At 37.1% G+C, this 27823-nt stretch overlaps 1 protein-coding gene and 3 long non-coding RNA genes across 4 annotated transcripts; 3 read left to right on the top strand and 1 right to left on the bottom strand.

The window, feature by feature from the left end:
* The first annotated feature begins 480 nt into the window (after positions 1-480).
* On the top strand, positions 481-2324 carry PPDPFL (pancreatic progenitor cell differentiation and proliferation factor like). The gene is made up of 4 exons (XM_035318812.1): positions 481-635; positions 1515-1604; positions 1689-1788; positions 2168-2324. The coding sequence occupies exons 1-4, from the start codon at positions 581-583 to the stop codon at positions 2178-2180; spliced, it is 258 nt and encodes an 85-aa protein (XP_035174703.1). The 5' UTR covers positions 481-580; the 3' UTR covers positions 2181-2324.
* On the bottom strand, positions 1701-20196 carry LOC118162580. The gene is made up of 3 exons (XR_004748516.1): positions 20186-20196; positions 10680-10689; positions 1701-1840 (listed from the first exon to the last, which is right to left on the bottom strand). It is a non-coding gene; the product is annotated as an uncharacterized LOC118162580 (long non-coding RNA).
* Positions 3689-13045, top strand: LOC118162579. The gene is made up of 4 exons (XR_004748515.1): positions 3689-4011; positions 6410-6419; positions 11991-11996; positions 13034-13045. It is a non-coding gene; the product is annotated as an uncharacterized LOC118162579 (long non-coding RNA).
* On the top strand, positions 16227-27397 carry LOC118162581. The gene is made up of 3 exons (XR_004748517.1): positions 16227-16737; positions 25989-26040; positions 26885-27397. It is a non-coding gene; the product is annotated as an uncharacterized LOC118162581 (long non-coding RNA).
* The last annotated feature ends 426 nt before the right edge of the window (positions 27398-27823 follow it).

Consider the following 27823-nt stretch of genomic DNA (forward strand, 5'->3'; position numbering starts at 1 on the left):
CACAGTACTCAGGCAGTCAGATACGTTGCAGTACCATGGTATATCACACACCACCCATGTTCTCACCCATGACTCTTGTTATGAAAAAAATAGCGATAAAATACTTCCTCATGAAGCAGGAACACTTCAAATAGCCAAAGTTACTTTTTCACCGTTAACGAGTGTGAGAGGGGAGGCAGCACATTTTATGACAATCTTTGCATTGAGAAAAGGTTTAAAAAAACATAAAGAGAATTGTGCATTTATCTAGGGGAAGATTTATTATTATTATTATTATTTTATTTTATTTTTTAACCACGGAAAAGTGATCAGCGGAGGAAGTCCCAGGCTGTGCCCCAAGCACATGCCACTGTCAGAGCTGTCGGTAGCTTGGAGGGGACACCGGCTGGGGCAGCAGCGCGGCGGGGGCTGGCTCCATCCCATCCCGTCCTATCCCGTCCTGTCCCGTCCCACGCCACCCCATCCCATCCCGTCCCGTCCCGTCCCACCTCCCCAGGGGCGGGCCGCTGCTGTTACCCATCTATATACGTTTCTCTCGACGGCTGCTTCTACACCGGTGAGAAGCATTTTCCCCGCTGCCATGGCCTCGGTACCCTCCGCCGGCTGCCTGCTGGCCAAGAACCAGTACTACCGCAGTAAGTGCTCTGGGGGTGCGGGGCTGCCCCGCGATCCTCCCGGCTCAGGGATGCTCCGAAGGCTGAGCCCCCAGCCTCTGCGTGCAGACACCCGAGTTATTGCCGCAGGAGAAAGTTAGCAAGTGTTTCAGGAGATTTCTGAATGAGCTGGAGGCAAGAGTGTTCTTTTTTTTTTTTTTTCTCCTCTCCTTACTTGCTCGGAGACTTGTTTTTTCTATTCAGGATCTGCTTCTCGTTATTCACCTTCTCTTTTTTTTTTTTTTTTTTTCCTCTTTGGAACAGTTCATTAGGAATACATAGTATCAATCTTCTTACTGTAAAACATGACATTGAAAAAGCATTAGGCAAACAAATCCTGGCTTCTAGCTGTATTTCATATTTGCTTTGCAGACTTAGACAGAACGCAGTGTCAACTCACATATTTGTTTCCTAGTGCATGAAGCAGTTGCCAGTGTGAGACTACATCTGGTCTCTTTAAGACCCTGTAGCGCAAGATACTATAGTGCAAATACAGGACCTTCCATTGTATCACAATGGCAGGTACAGAAGTTGTTTTCTGCCTAATTATTGTATAATGTGTAAGTGATCATAAGATACATCGCTGATATCAGTGAAATCTGTACAAGCAGATCTCAATGTGCTTTTGTGTGAAGAGTTAGTAGACTGAGATCAATTCTGATAAAAGCTTACACCTAAACAACCACAGTAAATTAGTATATAAAATATTGAAGTCATACTTTGTAGCTAAGTAATGGTAGCTAAGTTTATCTTTTACAAACATTGTTTCCTCTGAGACAGCAGCAGGTCTGAAAATTTATTGGCATGGAAATCCATTGATTTTTTTTTTTCATCACATATGTTCTTCTTTTCTGTGAACAGCAAGACAGAACTCAGAATCCAGTGTTTCTTCCAGCTCCTCCTGCTCTTCAGATGCTGTGAATGTTACAGACCAGGACAAAGCATTTCATGGTATTGTTCCTTTCTTGCAGTATTCTGAATTCTGTTTGTTGTTCTGCTAGTGTCTAACAGTGTGAGCTTTTTCCCTTTTTGCAGGGTTACCTGAATTACTTGATAAATGTTGGTGGATAAAAAGCTTTTTCCACTATGAACCATCTCCACCAACTGTTGGCAGAAAAACACTATCAGCAAGCAGGTGAGTCCTGTTCCTACTCATTATATTTTCCCTTTGGTAAAAGCGTTTTATACTATATATTATGCTATATACTATATATATATAATATAATATAATTATACTATTATACTAATTATTATACTAATTATACTATATATTATGCTATTTATACTATATATTATGCTACCTATATATTTTGCTAGTGACTATTATTGTCATTTGTAGCAATAATTACTTAATCTTCTACCCATAGCATTTGCACACCTACTTTTTTACTACCATTTTACTTTCTTAAAAAGGTTATATGAATGAATCAAAAAATACTTAGGCAGATAAATACCTTTGTGGAAAATGTATTGATAATCTTACTCATAACCTTTTTGTATATATTCTTCTGCAGTGCCAACAGTTGAATGTGACAGCAAACTAGATTACTGATTGAGATACTGCGCACAGACTTACTTTTCCAAGAGGCCTGGGATCTTCTGAATGTCTGGGTTCAGCTGCAAGAAGATGACAAAAACTTTAGGAGGGAGGAAAGGTGTACTTTCAAAAAAGATTTGGCAGTAGCTTAAACAATATTGCATAATGTACATGTCCATGACTTACCTTTTTCATTACAGAGTTACTATAATTTGAGATGACTAATGAAAGTTACCTGCATTAAATATCCTGGTGACTTACTTTTTTTTTTTTTTTTTTTTCCTTAAGTATCCAAGTAAGTGTAGGTTTAGGGGAAGTATATCTATGGGATGATTTTGCAATAGGTGACACTGTATCTTAAGTTTTACCTTCAGTATGTCAGCTCTGTAGACATTCACTTTGCTGTAAACAGGATACAAACAGAGCAGTCCTACTCTAGACTGTGAGGTGTATGTTTTTATCATGTATTTAGTAGCACTAACAGTAAGCAGAGTTTACAATAATGCTTGCTAATAGCTTTAGTTTTATAAAGCCTGATTACACAAATAAACAGTAATCAGTTTGTTCTCTTTGTTCCAGCTGGGTGTGTAGATCCCAACCCTAAATACCCAGGTACAACTTTCATTCATGTCTATGCATTTTTAAGGATAAACTAGCAGAGAGACAAGAAACCAGTAATCCTAATGGACACTGACATTTGCCAAGCAGAAGAGCAACCTTAATCAGAGTTGATACCTGCACCTCTGTTTTACTTTTAAATTACTCTCACCTGCTTTGCAGTCTCTTAAAGACCCACTTGTTCTCAAGTGACTCCTCCTATCTGTATTCACTGCTGTCTGTCAGCTTAGTTTCTTAGGTCTAGGAACTGCCAAGATGTTCAACTCAAATAATATTAATGTTATTAACAAAGTCTACCTTTGTCATGATTCCTGCTTTTGAAATGTACTGTACTTCATTTGGCCCTCAGCATTGCAAAGCAGTACATCAGAATGTTTGTTCTACGGGGTATGACTGAAATGCATCAATGGTTATAGAAAATTACAAATATTTTTCTGGATGACATCATTTCTGTATATTTATCTACACAACTTTTTGATGTACTATCACCAAATCTACCTGACCTTTGTCCATCACTGGATGAAGTAACAATAGCAAACATCCATATAAGTGTAACTTTTTTTTTTTTTAATTATTTTTTTTTATTATGGAGTAGTGGTTGTCATGGTTATGCTTAAAAATCTAAAGTATATCAAGCAATGGTTTCAGGAAGCTTATAGTTTTGTTACAGGTAATTGGTGCCTGGCACATGACAACAGAAAAGAATACAATGATAAAAACACAGTTTCAGGAATCTTTAAATTGCCTTGTATCTTTTTACCTTATTGCTATTTTGCAGCTTCATCTTTGTCCTTTCTCTAAGTGTACAGAATGAACTATTTTTTTAAATAAAGATTTTTTTTTTATTAATGAAGATTTAATCTGTTTTTAATGTGACTTTTGGATCTCTAATACAAACTGTTATTCAGTGTTTCTTGCGGTTTGGGTGGTATTTTTTTGGTTTTGTATTAAACATTGTTATTTTGGTTATGTTAAGTATAAAAAAATCAGAATTCCCACTGAAACTTAGGATTGACATTCTTTGTTTAGCCACTTTAAACTTTGAAGTGAGATGAAGAAAAAGAAGGGTGGAACATAAGCTAGGAAAAAGACATATTTTAATGTAACCTTGCATGGTAAATGAAGGGAAGAGGAATCTAAGACTTAGTTTTGGAAGGGTGATTGTAGCTCTTTCTGAAGATGCGTGAAGCCATAGAAAAAAATGTTGTAGCTTTTTTTTCTTTTTATATAACTATTAATATATTATAAATATTAATATTATTATAAATATTAATATAACTATTTTTAGATGACTAGAGAATATTGTTTGCAAATATTCTGAAAATCTGCATCCTGGTAGGACAAAATGTAAATGAGAATCACAGAATCATTAAGGTTGGAAGAGACCTCCAAAATCATCTGGTCCAACCAGCACCCTACTACCAATATCACCCACTAAGCCATGTTCCTAAGCACCAGGTCCAACCTTTCCTTGAGCACCCCCAGGGTTTGTGATGCCACTACTTCCATGGGGATATGAGTGATGCAACAGTGATGGCCTTACAAATTCTGTTTTGAAATGTCAAGGTGGTTAGAATTTGGAAGAAATGTAATAAATTTGCATTTTTCTTTCAAGAATTTTCTTGCCTGCACGTGAGCTAAGAAGACTTTATGAGAGCATCATATGTCATACTACATATTTAAAAAATAGCATCCTACTGTCATACTACATATATTGTATGGAAAATAGTAATGAATAACTGTAAGGACTGTAGCTATTTCTATGAAATGAGATTTTATTTTTGTATACTAGCCTGTTCTGAAGGAGCAAGAATGATAAATGAACCCACTTAAGAAACAGGCTTTCAATAAAAGAATGAACCACAAATCAAACTCAATTTGAGTTGTCAGGAATATATTTTTTTTTTTTTCTAATATGTGCAGTGATTAAGACTCCCATAAACAATATAGTTTAACATTCATTTGTAAATTTCTTGAAAGCTTTGTTTCTGTTTGTGATATCATAGCTTCCTGAAACATAAAATACGTGCAAATCCCTCTTCATTTTACTTTATTTTTGTTAACTAATCATATATTTCTTCATGAAAGCACACTTTTTCTCTTAATGTCACTTCTCAACTCTTCTGTAAAGGAAAACCTAAGCAGAGTTCATTCGGTACCAGAATTAATATGGTTGGCAAAATTTTTTTTGTATTATTGCATTCACAGCTGGTGACCATGAAAATTTTTACCACTACCATGTTCAGTGTGCTGGCTGACTTTTTGGTTGTGGAGGGACTCTCAGATTTCTCTTGTTGTGCACTCTGTCATATGCCATTTTAAGCTGTTCCAGCAGTAGCAGATGTGAAATATGCTGTCACAGTCACCAGGAGACATATCTTTGTAATAGAAAATGGCTATCACTAACAATGAAGAGAAGCAGATCAGTATAATGGGAGGAGGCCGGTGAAAACAAAAACAAAAACCAAAACCACACATTATCCCCCCCCGCCCCTTTTTTTCCCTACTTCTCTATGCTTCAAACTGCAGAAAAAGAAATCACTATTTCTCAAACTTGTGCCACCTTCTTGTACAAAAGAGAAGATTCAGCTTCCAGTTACAATAATCAATTGTATGTTCAGAGTCATCCTATTGGCTTTTGCTCAAAAGTAGAAATATAAAAGTTTCTGTAGTCATTATGATGGAGCACAATTGCTAGAGGGAGAGAATATTTTTATAAGATCAACTCTTAACAGGAAAAGGAAGGGCCTGCACATTCAAAACATTGTTTTTCTCAGTTGTCAGACACTGCATCTTCTTAAATCTTTGTCATCTTTGGCTTCAAGAGAATTTATTCAGTTGTACCCATAAAGTAAAACCTGTAATCCCACCTTACTTATTTAGCTGAAATAGCAGTACAGGGTGCAAGATAAAAATGTTTTGTCATCTTTAGGGTGCACTGAGGTCCAGCATCTACCATAACAGAAGAGGACTGACGGGATTGGCTGGGTGTCAGTCTCACCATTGGCATCATGGAGGCCGAGGCCAGGGAGTTGTGGAGAAATGCATTAGTACTGTGAATAATTTTTCCAAAAGACATTATTTAGGTTATTATTATTACCATTATTTTCTGTGTTGCCTTTTTTTTAAAGAAAAGTGAAAAACATCTGAAACTGACTTTGAATTAGTGAGTTATGGAAAGTCCTTAAAACACCCTGGCAAATATTTTCTACAGTTGATCACCCCCGCCTTTACAGATCTTTCCCATTTTTGCCAACTTGAATTTCTCTTTGAGCAGCAGTTTAGGGGTTAGTCATAAATGTATGACTCAAGTAACAAACATGAAAGTTTTAAAGTGCTTATTTCTCCACCTCTTCAAGGACCTTGACAGTGATTTCAGAAAAGGTTGTATCATTTTATTTAATATCCAGCCATACCTACTTCTGGAATTATTTCAGCACAATAGGAGTGGATCAATAGATGGAAGCAGCTGGAGATATGCTTTCTGTTTCTGTGGGTGAAAGCTAAAAGCCAAGCTTTTAGAGTATGTTTCCCACTCAATAGTTTACTTATTTCAGATAAGGTGAGCACATACAAACCATTGCTAAGAAAGCTAAATGAGAAGGAAAAAAGTTATGTAGTGGTATTGCAACAGCATAAAAATGTTGGACAGTTTGAAATTTGGACCCTAAGCCACATTCTTCACCACAATTCTTTTGAAAATGAAAACTGATGAAAAGACTGCTAAATATCTGAAATCTTGATATATTTAAAGGTCCTACACATTACAACAAACTACTTGTATGAAATAGCACATGCACTGCACTCATTTTTTTTTCTTTTAAAATTTCATTTAAAATGTTTTTCAATAACCTTTTTATTACAAGTGTTCTGTATTTTTCTCTGTGTGTGTTTAATTCTATTGTCACATTATCTATAGATAGGGTATTTTCTGCATTTCAAAATTAGTGCTAAATTTTGAGCAAGACTTTGGAACCTATAATAAGTTCTTAAATTAACCTATTTTAGATGTAATCTGTCTTTCCAAGAACCTCTAAACTGCAACTTTCACTGTCTCACAGTAGTGCAGAAATAAAAAGGATGCTACTAGGGGTAAAATACACAATGTGATAAGTTGCTTTAAATGGGTATTTTCCCATTATGTTTTAACCAGGTTAATTTAATTCTGCTGCAACTCCAGTTCAGCCCCACTGTATGTTTAAATTCAGGTGAAGTCTAGAATTACTGTTGAATCACACCAACAGAATATGTTAGGAGCTAGAGAATCTCCCCAGGAGAGTAGCAGATCAAGTGAAGTCTTGAATGTAAAAGGCAAGGTAAATGTACATGGTATGTGGTAATTCCTTCTCATTGTCACAATAAAATATCACCTGCAAAAATGCAATCAATTTTAAAGCGAACAAACAAACAAAAAAATGTTCTCTTTCTGTGCTTTCCAGAAAAGTATTTTTCATAGGTGAAACATTAGTTGTTTTGTATTTCCGTCTAATTTCATTGCAAGAGAATGACAGGCTAAAATGCATTAAGCAAACAGATTGTTACTTTCCCTCCTTATTTTTCCTGGTTGTCATAATTATTGTCCTTCATTAATCTTCTGTCAGTATTGGTTAATGTATTTAGAGGGGGAGGTATTTGTTCTCTGTGTATCTGTCACCTTGCTGTGAATGCTACAGGAGTGTTATCTGGAGGGGGCAGCCCCATGATGTGAATGCTTTTTAAACACCCACGCTCCATTACAGCTGTGCTCCACTGACCAAGCAGCTCAGCTTGGGCGTTCCAAGATAAATAAGTGCAGACCCTAACTTTCCCACCTAAGGGCTCATTTTTATTCTGCATTTTGCAACATAGCATTGGACATTAATCTTGAAATGCATCAGCTGCTAGGTATTATAATATTACATAAGCCTTTATGACTAATTCTGAATATGGATGTCCTTTCACTTCTTCTTGGACATTAAAGCATTCAGAGTTTTTATTATATATTTTAAAGGAATGCATGCCATGAGTACAATTTATTGGCCAAAACATTTTTCAGCTAGAACAGGACTATTTCAATATCAATCAAATATTACATCCTCTATATATTTAGCTTGCTCACTCTCAGAGCATTTATTTTAGCCCTCAAACAGGAAAGTCATTTGAGATTTATTCAAACCAAAGGTAATTCTTCTTCAATGTCACCTAATGCTGAAATTCACTGAGATGAAAGTGCTATTTGTAATAAATACATGGAAATTCTTTGGTGGTGGATATGAAGTAAAAAATAAAAATGTTACAAAATGAACTGTTGTGGTAGTTATTCCCACCTACCTAAAATCCTAATTATAAATGTAAATCGGAATCAATAGGCTCAGAGATATTTGTGTTTATGTCAATGCTCACTCACTCTCCTTTCTTAGGTACTCTTTGCACTAATTAAAAAACAACAAAAACAAAAACCAAAAACAAACAAACAAACAAAAAAACACCTCTCTGTACCTAAGCAGGAATAACACAGAAATTATATAGAAAGGACATTCAGGGCATCCAAAAATTCCTATATTACCCTAGACTGGGTCAACCCATCTCCAGGACATACATATTTTCATCTCTGGAATAAAAATGAAAAGGAAAAATTAAAGGAAAATGAAAAGGAAAAGGAGGAAAAAAAAAAAAAGGAAAAGGAATGAAATATTTCAGGAAATAATCAAGGACATACTAGAAGTTCAGAAAGAGCAGGCACTGCCTGTTATCTTTGATATTGTATCAATTCTCAAATAGGGAAACTGGATTGAGAGTCCAAAGCCTTGCTATAAAACAGCAGATGGAACTGCCACAAAATCTTTTACCTCAGATGAACCTTGTCTTTCTTGGCAGAAAAATAGTATCCCTGAAATAAGTTGATAGAATATGGTCCCGTGATGGCTAGTAGGAGTTTTGTTTAACAGCTCTTTTATGGGCTACGCTATGCAGGAAATACTTGCTTGATTCCCCCCAGATTTTATGCACATGTTGCATTAAAGTGGATTAAGTCCTTACAAGGAACACAGTGATGTGCTGTAGGCAGGCAAAACTCCGTGAGAAATACCTCAGGTGTGTATTCAACGTAAAATTTTATGAATTTCACTGGAAATATCTTTTTTTTTTTTTTTTTTTTTTTCAAATCTGTGTTATTTCAGCAAAAGGACAGATTAAAAAAAATTGTCAAAATGTTCTGACTTACAACTGTTACAAGGAATGAGTTGCATTTAACATTAACTTTCAATGTCAGAGGAGGAAGCATTTTCCTAATCTATAAGAAAGCAACACTAACCTCTGTAGTTGTGTATACATGGGGGCCTGATTCTCCTTTCCTTTCAGCACTGTCAGTGAACAAAAATGGGCAGGCTGAGAGGAGGTAAAACAGGTAAATAAAATGAACTTTCACTGGCTGCCACAGGTTTTCAGAAAGAAGTTCTGGAGGCCCACTTGGGTTCCAGACTTAACATGAGAAATTTCTTGTCACGGGTGTAGTGAAGGTTGCTGACCATTTTACATTAAGGACTGAGGCAACAAATGCTCCAACTATAGAGAATGAAATATCTAAAGAGCTGAAACTCTTGAGCAAATGGATAACAAGAGAATGATGCTCTTGTTTTTTTAGATCCTGAGAATTGCTCCCTGAAACCTAGGGACATATATTATTGCAATTTTGATATGCATTTGATTTAGAATAACACAGTTCATCATCTGAAGTTACTTCTGATCTACGTCACTTACAATATGAAGCATGACTATGCAGCTTAAGGCAGAATATATGTAAGGACATATTTTTAGCAGGATTTCAGCTACTTTGGCATCCATTTAGTTGATAACAGGTATGTACTTTCAGAATGAACAAATGAAGAATACTTCATGGTGTCTTTTCAGGATTAAAAAGACTATTCAGCCAAATGTAAAGTTCAGTTAATAAACCTCACTTTCATTTCCCACATGCAAGTGACCTAGAAAGAGCACTGCTTGCATCTGGCTGCTGAAATACTGTACTACAAATACAGCATGAGGAGTTCATCTCATGTAGCTCCTTATTTCCAAGAAATCTGAGTGCCTCTGGTATTACCTAAGTCACCCAGGACACTGGAGCTGAAGTTTTTGTGCTGAGGCTTGCTTAGCACTGTTCTATAATTAGTGGGCAAGTCAATTCAACATTTATTTCATGTGCATGAAGGAGAAGCAGATTCATGAATAGATAATAGAGAATACATACGTTGTCTGAATGCATTAGTTTAAAAAAGGTTCTTAAAATACTGTTTTATTGAAAACATGTATTTGGAGAACTTAGAGTATTTCATCTACAAGTCAACACAATATCTGCATTACATTTGTATCAAATTACTATGTGTCTCAGCTAAATAAAGACCCTCATCCCTGATGCTTCACATTTATGAGCTTCCTATAGTACTGCATGTAAAGGCACATGGGAGAGAAGGAGAGAAAGAATTCTTTGTACTTTTAGTATTTATTGAACAGTGCAGTTTTTGGGTCACCACAAAGTGTAGGCACAGTTTAAGCAGTAAAAGCAAAAGCAAAATCTCTCTTTTGAGACTGTCCTTTTCAGAGTTACCAGGATTTCCTTTAGCATTGTCCAGTGTATTTCTGACATAGCATGAAATAGGAACACAGAATTCTAAACTTCTGGGGCTGTGTGGGGCTGCTTCTGGAGTTGTACATGAAAAATTAAGAAATAGCAACTTACACACTCAGTATTTAAAGAAATAGAAAGCCAGAAAGGTTTGAGAAAAGAAGGATAGAAGCAGAGAATGTGGAATGTAAACCCCCTGACTTCATCTTGCTTCCTTCTTCAGTTTTCTGAAAAAGCTGAAATGACCATTTGTTATCAAATTGATTGCTACCATGTCATAACTGTTCTGCTTCTTCCAGTCAAGCCCCTGCCTGAACAGAAATGGGAATACTTTACATCAGTGATTTGTAACATACAGCATATAGTAGTCAGAATCTAAAACAAGACTTTTCTTTCAAGAAAAGGTAGAATGTTATTGCAAAGCCTGTACTAATATAAGGGCAAAGTAACAGCATTATGTCTAACAAATTGCAAAGACTACTATTTCTGCAACGGAGTTGGTAATTCTATAAACAAGTATTTTATAATGCCCATTAAACATCAAACTACATATTTATTGAACTACAACCCCTCCCACAAAATTAGTATTACTATATTATTTTATGCAACATAGTGTTTAGCATTTCCACATAAACTTTTATTTGCATATACTAACATTTTGGCTGTAATCTTAAAACTGTATTAGCATGGTTTCTTTTACTTTGTATAAAAGGAGTAATGCTGAATGTATTTCATAAAGCAATCTATTTCATTTCCTAGTTCCTTGTCTTTACTCTCATATCAAACCACCAAAGCACCGCTAATGATGCCTTAACCTAATTAGTGGGGCCTGTACTAGAATAAGTTTATAATCAAAGATGCTGTGTAATGATGCTTGCATTTCTGTAGGGAAAATAGCTTCTGAACATACAAAATCCTTATAAAGCAGTTTTCTTTTTCCTAGCAGCTTGACTGATTTTTGTAACAAGAAGAATTTTCATGTATATTTTTTACATGTACAAAAAACTTGAATTTAGGAATGGTCATACTTTGTGTATTTAAAAATGCTTTTATTATTAAAACCTAACAGTAATAATATTAAAAACAATAATCATGATAGTCATTATAATTCTTACACAAGCATTAAAATGTTGTTTAATTTAAGCTCAGTTTCAGGCTGGAATAAAATTTTACCTTGCCCAATTTTCAGTGTCGTTTATCTATCAGGCACCATAGTTTTGGTAGTGGATGCTATTAAACTGGCTGAAAATATACAAAACATATATTCTGTTTCCCAGATCATGCAATATATTAACATGTCCTCATTTACTTGGTGAAGTTGCCTAGTCTGTATTATGGAAGATGTCCTCATAAACCCACTAGATTTAGAATCATGAATCTGAGGTCATATTTTATTTTATTTTATTTTATTTATTTATTTATTTATTTTCCTACTGAAGGCATGTTGCTTTAATTTTTAATGATTAATCAAGCAAAAAGTTACATAGGTAACTCCTCCATCCTTTTTTCCTGTCAATTTCTCTCTCATTCTCTTCTGGCTTGGCATCCTTCAATGAGTTATTTGATTTCTCAGTAAATCAAGAAAATGGTCAAGTCCAGAGGTATTTCCAATACATGACTATTTGCTAAAACATTCACCAAACACTGCATTAAAATCTGCAATGCCACCTGCAAAAGAAGTAACGATCATAATTTGTAAGATAATAATTTAGAAAAACTGGTATCTGCTATCTATTCCAAAGTCACTGATATCAACCATGCTGGCCCAAAATGTTCTTTCATTCTTTTGTCTAATGGTAATAGTCTGTGTCTAAAAAACATAAGCCTCAATTATCAAAGCTTTGTCTTGTGGACATCTTGTTCTTTACTCAAGATTGGATATTATTTTCACTAAAATAGTGATAATGATGACGATCATAATAACAATGACAACAATAGTAAACCCCTCACCTCTATACTGTAAGAGAAGAAGCATATTTCAGAAAAAAAAAAAAAAAAAAAAAAAAGTTGTTTTGGTGTGATCATAGATTGAAACAGAATTATAAAATTTATGTGGCTTAAAGATACATTGATTCTTGAACATATGATTTGCCTTTACAAGTACCATAGAAAAATATGTCCTTTCTTCTCATGTAGTCAAAATATTTAGGACAATTCACCAAAAATGAAAATCAGTGAGGTTGCAGAGGCACTGAACACTGTGAGAACTCTTGTATAACAGGATTTTATTTTCTTATTGGATCAAGGAATGAAGAGTTTCATCTTCTGGGTCTATTGATGTTCCAAAGTAGGAAGAGGATCAACAGGTAGAATGACAGAATAGAACAGAAGTCCCTGGGATGCACTGTTTGGTATAGTGTGTTAATGTATATTTATTTTTAGTGCCATAATGTGTCATTATTTTAATCTTTTTATGTATAAGCCTTATCCTTTTCTTATTAGAATGAATGTAATGTGGAAATGGGTATTTTGTTTAGAGCCCTTGACATTCTTTACATAGGTTTCTGAGTGTGTGTGCTAGCAAATGCTACAGAAATGAAGAATCTTTATGAAAATTCATTTTTTTTTAGCAGCCGACATGCCAGTTTCAAATACTGCAGGTGTTATAAATGGAAGTGAGAACAGTAGAGAATTTAAATAACTTTTCAATGGTAAGCCATCTCCATCCTAAAAAGATTCAAAAACACATTTTACCCTAGAATAAATGATTCTGTTTGTTGATTTTTTATGAAGTGAAATTAAATATGACTTTTTCAACAGAGACCAGAGGGGATAAATACAGAGTTGCAGAATATTGCTGTACAAGCAAGATTTTGGTAAATATACAAACAAACAAACAGAATGGCCTGTCAGTTATTAGTTATGGTCGCTGATTTACATTCTTTAACATATGCTAGGTATCAACAATGTGCTCAGAGCTGTGCAAAATGTGACTGCTGTCTACTCCTTAATTTTAGGAGTCAGACAGAATAGATGGTTCCAGTAACCAATATACATATATATATATATATATACACCAATATGACACCCTTGGAATTATTTTAAATAACCAATTTCAGTATTGATCCAGTGAAAAAATGCAACATGACCTTTAATAAATAAAAGTGTTTCATAACCTTTTCAAAAGATGACATTTTCAATAACATCATATCCTTACTTGTCTTGATGAGCTAAATAATGTGGTTTTCAGACAGCCATCTAAACTTGTGAAGATAAAAAAATAGCTGTCTATTTTTTTTAAATTATTTTTTTACATTTCTACTCAGTATACAATTTATAAATCACAGTTTCTAATTGCTTTTTCACAGTTCAGAATATAAGCACTTAATTTAGTCCCTCATGCTTGTACATGAGTACAATTTGCACTCCAAACTTTTGAAATCCAACCCCAAAGATCATTGAGCCCATGGTCTATGACATAAAGGTCCACGGTCCTTGATGTTGCTGGAAAAGAAAAGCATAAAAAAGAGAAGAGTATCTTTTCTTAATGCCTTTATGTTAGGATTCAAACTGGTGTATGCCAGACTGTGCTTCAGTTTGGATCAACTAAAGGGATCTGTGAGGATTAAAGTAAGACTATCTTTTTCAGAAAAGCTGCAATAGTTAACTTGTTCCTCTCCTCCCCCTTCCCCCTGCCCAAAAGTGCCACCTTAATTTAGAGTCTCTGAGAAAAAAGGCATGAGACTAATGAATATAAATAATGAATATAGTCAATGTCCATATGTTTATTTACCTTTCTATTTTTCAGGAACCGCTCTGTTTTTTTTTTTCTATGATCTTCATACTATCATTGTATCAGGTAAGGTATTTTTTGCATCTACCATTCTCTTATGCGAGGTGAAGATATGTTTGTGAAGTCTGGTCTCACTGAAGTGTCATCCAAAAGTGCATAAGCAATTTTTTCTCAGAGTTTAGGTAAGCACTCTTAATTTCAGGAATGCAAATCAAATTACTTTTGAGACAGCAAAGGCATTACCTCCTGCCTTACAATAGGAGATTCTTTTTTTCCCAGATTTTTTCAACATAGTAATCACAAATCTTTCCACAAAATTAACATGTAACATCTTTAAGAATTTAATCGTCAATTTTTTCAAAAGTCACTCATTAACGGATAAACTGAAAGTCAAAGAACAACAATAAAATCACACTCCTGAAGAATGTGAAGAATAAAACATTAGAATAGTCAAGGCACATCTGATGGAGAGAGCTAGGGTCGTGAATACTTAGTATAAGAAAAGCTAAACATTCACATTTTAATAAAAAGTCAGCTGGATGATGCTCAAACAAGGCAACACACATATATTAGCTTTTGATACTTCCAAATCAGGTATAAAAGGACTGAATTCTCTTTCAACGCTGGGAGATGTTTGGATCATATTTTCACCTAAATCATCATCCACATAGGTGAAAAAAAAAAAAAAAAAAAAAAAGACTGAAAGACTGAAAGACGGAAAGACTTCATTCTGTGTCATTTTCAAATGCTCAGCGTACAACATAGTCACACAAATTCAAGCACATGTTCATATTTTAGCTGGTGGCTTTGGCCAGCTCTTACTATTGCATGTGAAAAAAAAAATAGTTTTTGCCAAACATGTGACTCCAAACATGGTTAAATGTATGTGCCCTGCCTTTTTCTGTTGATTTTATAGGGAACCTAAGGAGATCAATTTAATAACTGGAGACACTGAAAACAGTGCCCAAGGTCTGAGTAGGAGCAGACTACCTGTGCACTGCATAGAAACATGGAATCACAGAATCATTAAGGTTAGAAAAGACCTCTAAGATATCTGGTCCAATCATCTCCCTACCAACAATATCACCCACTAAAACATGTCCCTAAGTGAAACATCCAACCTTTCATTAAACTCTCCCAGGGACAGTGACTCCACCACCTCCCTGGGCAACCCATTCCAATGCCTGACTGGTCTTTGTGAGAAGAAATTCCTCTTAATTTTCAAGCTAAACCTCCCCAGGCCTTCCAACCTAAACCTCCCCTCACCAAAAATACAACTTTTTTTTTTTTTTTTTTTTTTTTTTTTCTTTTTTCCCTAGCATGGATTTTAAATCTATGATTTATAGGTTTTGAGATATATCACAAAATCTCCTTGAGATTTTGTATCTCCTTGAGATACAAATGTACCTAGGGTAGAAGAAATCTCTTAATCCTGTCAGTGTGTGCTCAGGCCAGATCCACCTCCGAGCTCCTTCCATTTCAAATGGGCACCTCACAATATCTGTAGACTTGCATCTTCTCATGTGGGGAAGGTGGGAGATGGGCGTGTGTATGAAGCACTCATAACAGGGCTATAGGCAGGGCCATATCCACAGGGCTGGTGATAGCCATGTTCGTGTGTTGGTAGAGTATCCCACATCAGAGACCGCTATCTTCCAGCCCTTCCCACCACTCTCCACTCTCCCAGCCTCCTGACCAGAAGACTGACTCGTATCAGAACTGTTGTGGCAGGCCACAGGTTCCAGCAGTGTGCTCAGGTGGCCAAGAAGGCCAACAGCATCCTGGCTTGCATAAGAAACAGTGTGGCCAGGAGTGTGGATGAGGGGGAATGGGCTAAAGTTGTGCCAGGGGAGGTTTAGGTTGGATATTACTTTACTGAAAGGGTTGTTAGGCATTGGAATGGGCTGCCCAGGGAAGTGGTTGTGTCACCATCCCTGGAGGTCTTTAAAAGATGTTTAGTTTTACAGCTTAGTGACATGGTTTAGTGAAGGACTTGTTAGTGTTAGGTCAGAGGTTGGACTCTGTGCTTTTGGAGGTCTCTTCCAACCTGGATGATTCTGTTATTCTATGTTTCTGTGATTCACGTTAAACAAGATGTCATGTTTTAAGAATACTGAGCAAAACAGACTTTGCTGGAGCTCAGTGGCTGTGAGTGAATTCCAAAGGACATAGCAAAGGAGACCAAGCTGATAGCAGAAGAATAGCCTTAAGTAAGCTGAAATACATTGGCAATATAACAAAAAGGAGAAGGAATAAGCAGCCTCTCTTTACTTTGTATTTGCAAAAAATGGTTGTCATAAAAAAATAGAAAATCATAGACAGCCTTTTCAGATCACACTTTGAAGCTTTTGTGTTTTTAACAGCTACTAAGAGTGGGAGAGGGTGATCCTGAAAATCTATTACATATATGGGATGAGTGACTAAATACAAAACATAAAAGGTATAGTGCTTAATAATACTAAGAAAACATCCACCCCTTGTCCCCTTGGTTAAAAATAGGGCATGTCATCAAGAGCACTCAGAGCAACCAAATCATCCAAGAAAGTATTTGAGGCTATTTTCTAAGGACAAGGAAGCCCTTCATACAGAAGCACAGGTGTGTGAAGACCTAAGAGTTGAAACTCTGAAAGACCTAACTGTTGAAAACAGTTAATAAATACAATATTCATATGAACTTTCTAAAGTGGTGATGGTCCAGTCTGAGCTCAAGGGAGAAAGTGGAACTGTGCAACAGTGACATTAAAGGATGACAATGGGACCAGGTACTTCACAGACCTATGCCAGGGAGAAAGCCCACCACTGTGACAAATTCATGCTTCTTGCTAAGTTCCCCCTCTTAGTTAAATTAGTAAAATTTTGATCTTCTACGGGGTAATACTATGTGTCAAGCAACTGCATTTGCAGCAGTTCTGTACTGTCCTGACACACTGAAACCACAGGTTCATTTGGCATTGCTGTACAGTTTCATGAGAATTAACTGCATACAGAAGACTGTCATCAATTTGCAGGAGCAGTTTCTGTTGACTTGGATAAATGTTTTATCCATGCACAATCTGACACTGCTGAAGTAATGACACTTTGGGACACTCCACCCAGGATGTTATCAACACATTTAGTCATGCAAACTGGGCTAGACACAACAGGCATTGCCTCAGGGGAATTTCTACAATCATTTGAAATTCACACCTAGAAAGCTCCTGTAACTATCAGTCAAATATTTAAACGTGAAGGTTCAGTAACTTTTCAAGCTGGTCCATTGCCTCTAGCAGATCCATTATCTGACCTGTACAGATGACTAACTGGGAAGTTCCTGAAGCACTTGAGGAATTAATGTGTTGAATGCACTGAGCATGTATACAGGCACAGTGCCCACACCCAGATACACCATAGTAATAACAGGAGAACAAACTTCATTTCCTTTCATATAACCTATTTCCAGCTTAAGTCCCACAGCCACAGTTTGAGAATTCAGAGAGACAGTACTAAAATTACTAAAATGTATGATAAATATTCTGTATATAGGTGTAGTAAAATTGCTCTTTGAATTTTATTATACAACTTTCTATAAGCTAGACAAAGAAAAGGAAGCTAAAAGAATAATTTCTCCTGAAAAGCATGGTAGGTAGAAAGACTGTTAATTGGAAAAGACAAATATTTTTGTGCTGATAGTTCTTGTTTCAATTAATGGTAAATAAGTGGCAGAAATTAACAAGAACAACAACAAAACATAAATGATAAAAAGTGAGAATATTGATGTATGTGGAAGATAACAAGATCAGGAAAAGAAAGAAAGTCAGCAAAATAAAAAAAAAAATAAGTGGGAGGTGAACAACAGAAAGTAATGGATTTATTTCAAGATTATCTTATGACATAAGAAATATAAACCTTTATGGTAATTCACAGATTGCTGCTGGAAATTAACAGCTTGCTTCCATATAAGACAATTAGAAAGGGCGACACTCATAGTGTGGGAAACAGCCCTGGCAGGGAGGTAACCAAGGAGTCAAACAACTTCTACTTTACTACTTTATGCAAACCAGCTATCTCCAGTAAAAAGGAATTAACTGTGGAACAGTAATAGTGTTTGACTGGTATTTGCATAGATTTCTTTTTTGGATGAAAAGTTTTAAGTTGTTCAAACCCAGTGAACATGAAAGCATATCAACTGTTCCTAAACTGTGAAGCAGCTCCTCGGGCCACTTACTCAAGAATTAGAGAGTTACAAATATCACAGATGTAGAACAGCTGGCTTCTAGGATATGTCTTGATGTTAATGTAGATCTGGACCAGATCCAAAGTACAAATCACATCAACTTGTTTATGCAGACTAGTCTACTGTTGTTGGCTCCTGGGTCCATTCTTTCAGGCAGCAAAAAGCAGTATTGTTTTATCAGAAATATATATAGTGGTTTTGAACACTGTATTGTTTTACTAGAAATATTAATACTAAATTTTTCAGAAATTGTAGTTCCCTTATGCCTCCTGAAATCAAATTGTTGATTAATCTCAAAAGTATAGTTTGCCTTAGTAATTCATATTTTACTTGACTAAGCTTCCAGTAATGATGAATCTGACTAATAATAGTCCCTGGTAACTTGTTTCAGATCTGAAGTTACTTTCTCTCCTGAATGTAAACCTTAACCCTAAAAGCTCCAAAGATGTGTAGACCTGTTCCGTGCCTGTTAAAAGCAATATTCTTGTCCTTTGCTCTCATGCGTGACTGAAGAGGCTGAAAAGAATGAGGCATCCTTTAGGTCTAATTAGCAAAAAATCTGGTTCAGTATTTTTAAACTGGCTATACTTGCACAGAACAACTCTTTTGGTCAAACCCAGGGTATGATACTTGCTGTAAAACTGATAATTATTAAGATAGTACCGTTTTTGTAAATGGCACTGTTTAAGACTCCTTGGAAACTGTACAAGAGCTATTTAAAAGCTACATTAAGTAATATGTAATGCAAGGCATTTTCATATGTACAAAAGGTGATAGTTTTTTTTAAAAAAAATTTTTGGAAAATGTCAGCTGAAACCATTTTTTGTGTGAAAATGCATTCTCATAAAATTTTCAGTAGTTAAATTTCTCAGGTCTTATTTTAACATTTCCTATCTTTAATTAGCTTCTCTCGTTCTGATTAGAAATAATACATTTTGACCAGATAAACGTAACTTTCCCTTCTTTTCATCTCTTGTCCCATTTCTCTGTTGAAATGACTACTCATTTAAAAAAAAGTATGATAATTTAGCAAGAGAAGTTAAGCTTGTTCCAGCTTCCTTTCTCTCCATTCATTTTATTTTCTATTTTTGGAAAACTTTTCTAAATATTTTGTTTTCTTCCTAATGAAAAACAGATCAATTTTAAAAGTATCTCTTCCTCACTTCCTGGACAAAAATCTAGTTTAAGAAGAAAGCAAACAGGTCGGTCTTTGACTGGTGACTTCCTTGTGTTCATGATGTGTAGCCAGAAAAAATGCTCATTGTTTTCTGGGAATTTGAAAATCTGAAGATCGGTAGAACTAAAATCTTCCTTCTGAAAAAAAAAAAAAAAATAATGTTCTGTTTCCACTCCTAATCTTAAAAATGTTCCTCCCCTGTATATAAGGCAGTCCAGACCTAAAATTTGTTAGCACTTCCACAGCTAATCCTTCCTGACAACTTTACCAGAATGCAACATGCAAGATGGGAACATGGGAACATACACTTTGTTTAGAATCACTAATATATATATATATATATATTTTTTAGTGCCAATTGAAATTATTCAGAGTTCTTACAAAAGACCAGGGAAAAGAGCTAGCATTGAACTATGCTTCTACTGAAATGACTTCGCTTTTTCACATTCCAAATTGCTATCTCAGGTAAACAGTGGATACTCAGTTTAGAACTAGCCAAATAGATTTTTAAAACAGTTCTGACCATCATTCAACTTTTTCTTCAAACTCCTAGTCCAGAGTCCAGGCTTCAGTATTGAATGCAACCCTGAGTGAAATCTCTAAACCAAAAAGTCTCCACAATCCGTTCTTTTGTCATAGACAATGAGCATCCACTCAAGCTAAAAGTAATTATTATAAATGAATGAACTGAAACAAGTTGATTTTCCACAGGATTTAAGATTACAAAATTTATTAGGAGTATCAAAAATATTGCTTGTACAGCCTTCTAGAAGAATTAAAAACATGAACAGAAAATTACATCCTCAGTTCTATCCATAGCTTAGTTATTCATGCAGAACCTAAAACTTGGTGTCATCTGCAAACTTACTGAGGGTGCACTCAATGCCCTCATCCAGATCATCAATGAAGATATTGAAGAGGACTGGCCCCAGCACCGAGCCCTGGGGAACGCCACTAGTGACCGGCCTCCAGCTGGATTTGACTCCATTTACCACGACTCTTTGGGCCCGGCTATCCAGCCAGTTTCTAACCCAGCGAAGCGTGCGCCAGTCCAAGCCAAGAGCAGCCAGTTTCTTGAGGAGAATGCTGTGGGAAACGGTGTCAAAAGCCTTGCTGAAGTGAAGGTAGACCACATCCACAGCCTTTCCCTCATCCACCCAGCGCGTCACTTTGTCATAGAAGGAGATCAGGTTCGTCAAGCAGGACCTGCCCTTCATAAACCCATGCTGACTGGGCCTGATCGCCTGCTTGCCCTGCAAGTGCTGCGTGATGACTCTCGAGATAATCTGCTCCATGAGCTTCCCTGGCACTGAGGTCAAACTGACAGGCCTGTAGTTTCCCGGGTCAGTCCTCCGGCCCTTCTTGTAGATGGGCGTCACATTTGCTAGCCGCCAGTCAACTGGGACCTCCCCCGATAGCCAGGACTGTTGATAAATGATGGTAAGCGGCTTGGCCAGCACCTCTGCCAGTTCTCTCAGTACCCTTGGGTGGATCCCATCCGGCCCCATCGACTTGTGCACATCCAAGTGCCGTAGCAGGTCACCAACCATTTCTTCGTGGATGGTGAGGGCCACATCTCTCTCCCCATCCCCTTCCACCAGTTCAGGGTACTGGGTATCCAGAGAACAACCAGTATTGCCGCTAAAGACTGAGGCGAAGAAGGCATTGAGCACCTCCACCTTTTCCTCATCTCTTGTAACTAAGTTTCCCCCCGCATCCAGTAAAGGATGGAGATTCTCCTTAGTCCTCCTTTTCGTGTTGATGTATTTATAAAAACATTTTTTGTTATCTTTAACGGCAGTAGCCAGATTGAGCTCCAGATGAGCTTTGGCTTTTCTAATTTTGTCCCTGCACAGCCTCGCGATATCCTTATAGTCCTCCCTAGTGGCCTGCCCACTTTTCCAAAGATTATAAACCCTCTTTTTTCTTCTAAGCTCGAGCCACAATTCTCTGTTCAGCCAGGCTGGTCTTCTTCCCCGCCAGCTCGTCTTTGGGCACGTGGGGACAGACCGCTCCTGCGCCATTAAGATTTTCCTCTTGAAGAGCGCCCAGCCTTCCTGGACTCCTCTGCCCTTCAGAACCGCCTCCCAAGGGACTCTACCAACCAGTGTCCTCAGCAGCACAAAGTCAGCCCTCCGAAAGTCCAATACAGTGGTTTTACTGGTCCCCTTCCTGGCCTTGCCAAGAATAGAGAACTCCACCATTTCATGGTCACTCTGCCCAAGACAGCTCCCGACAATCACATCCTCCACCAGTCCTTCTCTGTTTGTGAAGAGAAGGTCTAGCGGGGCGCCACCCCTGGTAGGCTCACTAACCAGCTGTGTCAGGAAGCTATCTTCCACGCTCTCCAGAAACCTCCTAGACTGCTTCCTCTGGGCTGTGTTGTGCTTCCAGGATATGTCAGGGAAGTTGAAGTCCCCCACGAGAACCAGCGCTGACGATTTCGCAACTTCTGCCAGCTGCCTGTAGAATCTGCCAGCTGCCTGTAGAAAATCATTACAAAGATCATTACAAAGCTAGGAAATTTACTGTATTAATGGAAAATTATGTTTTATTAATAGCTTTATCTAGATAGCCAAGTAAATGAAAAATGATTGAGAAAATGAGTAATGACCCACAGATTAATGTGTGGGTGATGATCTGCTGTATCACAACAGGTAACTTCACAAGAAGTATCAAGAAATATTTCTGGACAAATGAATAATCATAATTAAAACTTTTAACTTTAGAAGCTCTCCAGAGGAAGCAACCACTATTATTGAGTTTATATATACCACATTTCCTCCACAGGTGGATGAATTAACTATGGGGAAGTCACCTTAGTGTATGGGTCAGAGTGTGTGCATATGTGCTGCTGAAAGCTGCTGGGCTGATATCAACCTTGAAGTAACTGGGAAGGGCCTCTCTGGCTATGAAGGATATATATGTTCCCAAACAATTTTATTTTGATCTGGCAATAGATCAGAAACTCAATGTTAAAAAGCTTTTCTATCTTGTATTCCTTTTGGCATGTTCTCTTTAAGAAAAATAGCAGAAAGATTCCTCTCAAGGCTTTGGATGAAATTAGTTCCTGTCATAAAGTATTTCACTTTTTTTTCCAGGATATTATTTACCCAAATTTTGGATATAATCATGGTGAGATAGCCATAAATCACAGGTTTGCATTTTCATTCTTGAATACTTAAACCTTGATATCTTAAAATACATGGTGTTTATTGATTTGCCAAAATAGAAGTTTTCCAAAACAAAACAAAACAAAACATTTTTTTTTTTCCTTCAGAGAGATCTCTCTTGTGGTCTCTTTTTGTAACTGAAAAGCACAATTTAAGTGCTACTGAAGGTTAAATAAAAGGAATGTCAATAACAGCTCCTCCTATGAAGCAGTGAGAAATTGTTTCCATGGAGTGCTCAGGCACTATAATGAACTGCAATGAAGAAATGCTTAGCTCTTTAAATGACCTTTGGGAACACTGGAGTATTAGCTATTAGGAACTGAATTTGCCTTAAACTACCCTTCATCCATCCATTGTGTGCACCTGCAGCCCATGCCAACTGCATCCTGGGCTGCACCAACAGAGGAGATAAGGGAGGTGATTGTGCCCCTCTGCTCTGCCAACATGAGGCCCCACCAGGAGGGCTGTGCCCAGGTCTGGGGCCCCCAGCACAAGAAGGATGTGGGGTTGTTAGAGCAGGTCCAGAGGAGGGCCACAGAGTTGGTCAGGGGCCCAAACACTTCTATGAAGAAAGGCTGAGAGAGCTGGGGCTGTTCAGCCATTAGAAGATAAGGCTCTGGGGTGAACTTGCAGCTTTTCAGTACTTAAAGAGGACTTAAAAAAGATAATAACTTTTAAAAAATATAACTTTTCAAAGAGGATCACTTTTCACTCAGTCAGATAATGACAGGACAATGGGGAATGGTTTTAAACTAAAGGAGGGGAGATTTAGATTAGAGTCTAAAAGGAAATTCTTCACTCAGAGGGTGGCAAGGCACTGGAACAGGCTGTCCAGAGAAGCTGTGGATGCCTTGTCCCTGGAGCTGGTCAGGACCAGATTGGACGATGCCTTGTGCAACCTGATTTAGAGGACGGCATGCCTACCTATGGCAGGAGGTTTGGAACTAGATGATCTTTAAGGTCCCTTCCTACCTGGGCCATTTTATGTTTCTATGATTCTATGTAGATTTATATCACAAAAACTAAAAACTCTAGAGCTTAAGGTGGAAAGTGGCCCCAACAAAGCTGCATGTAGCTCCTCTTTCCCATGGTCTGCATGTGTCTCACTGCACAGGCAGACAGAACTGTTGGAGTCAAGAAGGCCAGGGCATAGAAAGAGTAGAAACCTCACCTTTCATCTACCTGTTAGATAACATTTATTGCCATAGAACTCAAGAGTGAAGACTCTCAGAGGGGAGAGTGCTACATCTCAGAGCCATAGTAATAGGAAGCAGTAATGTGTTAAAGCTAGACTACTGGAGAGAGAACTGTGATTATTCCTTACCCTTTGGAGGACTGTATTTGGAGAAGGAGGTATGGACATTTCCATATGGTCAGACATTTGAAATTATTTAGGCTTTCTTTTATAAAGAGAACATATAAATGTGAAAATGTTCTGGAAAAATGCTGAATGGAAATTCTTCATGTGCTTTTCTCCCATTTGTACTAATGCAGAAAAAGACTTCACTTTGCACAAGACATTTCAACATTTCACATGCTGTTCCATTGTACTGCTTGTTCAAAAAGAACCCCACAACAATCTTAAACATAAAGTTATTGCTTTGCATTGTGACAAAAGCAATCTTCTTAAATCTGTCACCCAAAGTAGGCAAGTTACTTCATTTTCTTCCACTTATGAGGATTAGAAAGATGGATACTGTCATAAAAGTAATAGTGCTCAAATTGAAATCTTTGCTAAAGGAAAGAAAAAGTATGCAGTAAGAATTCAGTAACATGTTAACAACAAAACATTTGCATTTACAAAAAAATGCAAAATAAAAAATCATTTCATGATCAAACTCCAAGGGTCTAAAATTAGCTATTTCTGAATTGACCTGGATTGGTGAAAGGTTATTCTGTGCTCTGTGAGGCATCAGGGTGTTTAAAGAAATAAACACATCCTACTAAGATTTGTGTATTACAGAGTTATATATTCTAAGTGTTACTTTTTTCTTCTGTTTAAACATTAGCAATTAATGATACAGGTATTATGAGAGTAAGTCTCATTAAATTCAAGAAAGCAACAAATTACTGTTTTTGCATATGTGCATTTTACATGACACCTCTTTTGAGGCAGTTATTGGAATAATGATATTTAAAGTTATGTATTCTTGTTTATTATTATTATTATTGGATTACTTTTAGGTACTGCTAGCAATAAAGATACACAAAATTATTGTGAAATAAACTATAATTGAATTGAGCTTTATACATTTTTTCAAAGGTTCTCAAACTGTTTAGTATATTCCCGTGAATTAGCTTGTTCATGTATTCACTGCTTGAACAGCAGTGGAGAATATTTGTTCCTCCTCTTGTTGATAGCATCTGCTGCTGCTGCTAGAGGCATGACTTTAATTTACTGTTGCTATAACCAAATATACTTTACTACGTTAATTTTAATGTTGTATGTGGGCACTCTAAAAATGTCCCTATTCCCGTGTCTTTAAACTTTAACAAGAATTTGATTTATACTGACAATATTACTTTTATAAGGAAATTTTACGTTCCACTGTTCTGGAGAATGTTTTTATATCTAGTTTAAAGGCAAACACTTGTCAGCCATTAGAGAACCAAAACCTTTTCTCAGTATAAACTGCAAGAAGAAAATATGATAATTTGATTCCGTAATATTTCTGAATGAACCAAATAAAGATTTCTTCTTTACTACAGATAATTATAATACATAGGCATCATAACAGAGGAGCAGTTTTAGTCCATTAGAATCTGAAAGCAGTACTTTCAATTTTATACTTTTTGTTTTATCACAGCAAAAGAAAATTAAAAGTGTGTTACAGACTTTCATTCCAGAATACATGGTAGCCAAAAAGAGAAATGTTTTCAAAATACTAGTAGTTTAACCAGCTTGCAGTATAGCGTAGCTAAAAATTGAGACTAACTTGATAGCACAGATTCTGCTGTTGTGCATCTGCCTTGTTCTTTTTTACCTTCCATTGCATACAGTCAGGTCCAGTTGACAACTGTTCACAGCAAACATTTGTTTTTAACTTGCCTGTGACCTTGAGCTTTAATAAAGCATCATGTTCTCTCTAGGATTAGCCAGGAGATAAATTCCACCCTATAAATTACAGATTAAACTTCAGTAATATTTGCTTAGCTTTGTTCCTTCTTATAAGGCAGTCCAGGCAGAAATGAAAGCTGCAGCCTTAAGGAAAATGGAAATGTAACAGAATGTGTAAGTAACTCTGCTAAGAAACATGACTGCAGACTTGTTCTCTGTTCACTAGCTGATCCTACAATGCCTCACAAAGCTTCCAAAGGACTAATGGATTCCCAAAGGTAATAAGGAGATCTTCAGCCCCTTCTTTCCTTGTTACAAGACCGAAGTACTATTCTTTACTGAAGCTTTTAAAAGCATGGTATATAATGAGTTATTGAGAAAATAAATCCTCCTAGACAAAGTGAGAAACCACAAGGAACTCCTCTGTAAGTTTCTGCTTCTTCAAGTTATGGTTACAAATCTTATTAGCAGTAGTCAAATATTCCCCAGCTGAAACTCAAGCAAAGATGCAATAATATATCCTGTACCTGGATAATTTTTCTATTTGCTAGAGACTATAACAAAATAAATTACTTGTGGTTTCCATTTTGGTACTGGTTGTACTTTGTTCATTAGGTAATTACGTATTCAGAAAAAATATGCCAATGAAAGCATTTTACTTATACACAGATACCAACTCTTTCAGGAAACGCTTTGCATAGAGAAAAAATGCTGAACTAGCATATCTGCAAAACATAGGGAAAAGTGACAGATTGCTTTCATAAAGCAGTCACGCAGCTTACACTGGCAACTGTTTGATATGCTACTGCAGTATTGATCCAAGAACCACGTCACAATCAATCAGCCTCTCAGAGGACAATAGAACTGCAAATGCTTAACTTAACTAAGCACACAGTAAAAAGTTTTATTAAAATAAGAAGTGACTATTTTCAGCTGCAGATACCTCCTACCCATTTTTATCCTTTGTTGAAAGAATAGTTATGTGAGATTAATAACACTCTTTAAAACTACCAAGATCATAAAACAACCCACTTTGGGAGCTTTCCTCTAATAGTAACGTCAAGTCACATCAGAATGGCAAAATGTGCCAAACAAATTTCATCAACTCTAATTTAATTCTAGGTTTCCTTCAGTATAATAAACCTCTTCTACACCATTTTACACTGAAAACCAAGATGCAAGATCAGCAGATCAGCAATATATATGCGCATGTGTATATTTCTCTGTCTCTGAAATAATATTTGTTTTATGAGCACCACCTTCACCACCTTTAATTAGTGGACTTCCTTTACATACGTAACATGAAGAACCTTATGCTGAGTTGCTGTGACTCAGTAGAAATGCCTGTGCCTGTATTTAGTAACAATCAGTGTAGACTTACTGTCCCTTTCTTTTCTCTCATATCCCATTGAACTGTGTTTACATGACAATGGTCTGGGAACAGGGGGGCTGCAGGGATGGCCTCTGTGAGCAGAGCCCAGCAGCTGTCCCATGGGAGATCAGAGACAGCTCCAGTCAGCTCCAAAAGGAACCCACCAGTGGCCTGAGCCGAGCCAGTGAGTGATGCTGGTTGGGCCTCTGGGAGAACAGATTTAAGAAAGGGAAAAAAATAAAAGCAAACAAAACAAACAAACAAACAAACAAACAAACTGCTTTGCAGCAGCAGCTGGGAGAAAGAGGGGTGAGAACCAGCCCTGGAGACCCCAAGGGCAGTGCAGGAGGGCAGGAAGTGCTCCAGGCACACAGCAGCAGTTCCCCTGCGGGCTGTGGAGAGGCCCCTGGTGGAGCAGGCTGTCCCCCTGCAGCCCATGGGTCCCACATGGAGCAGATCTCCACGCTGCAGCCCGTGGAGGAGCCCCCGGTGGAGCAGGTGGATGTGGCCTGGAGGAGGCTGCGGCCCATGGAGAGTCCCCACAGGAGCAGGCCCCGGGCCGGAGCTGCAGCCCAAGGAGAGGAGCCCATGCAGGAGCAGGGGGTCTGGGGGAAGCTGCCACCTGCAGTTTGCTGCTCCAACATGAGTTCTTTTCTGTGGAAGCTCCCTCAGGATCAACTTGGGAAGGA

Source organism: Oxyura jamaicensis, chromosome 2 (genome assembly GCF_011077185.1).
Source record: "Oxyura jamaicensis isolate SHBP4307 breed ruddy duck chromosome 2, BPBGC_Ojam_1.0, whole genome shotgun sequence".
In the NCBI taxonomy this organism is placed as follows: domain Eukaryota; kingdom Metazoa; phylum Chordata; class Aves; order Anseriformes; family Anatidae; genus Oxyura; species Oxyura jamaicensis.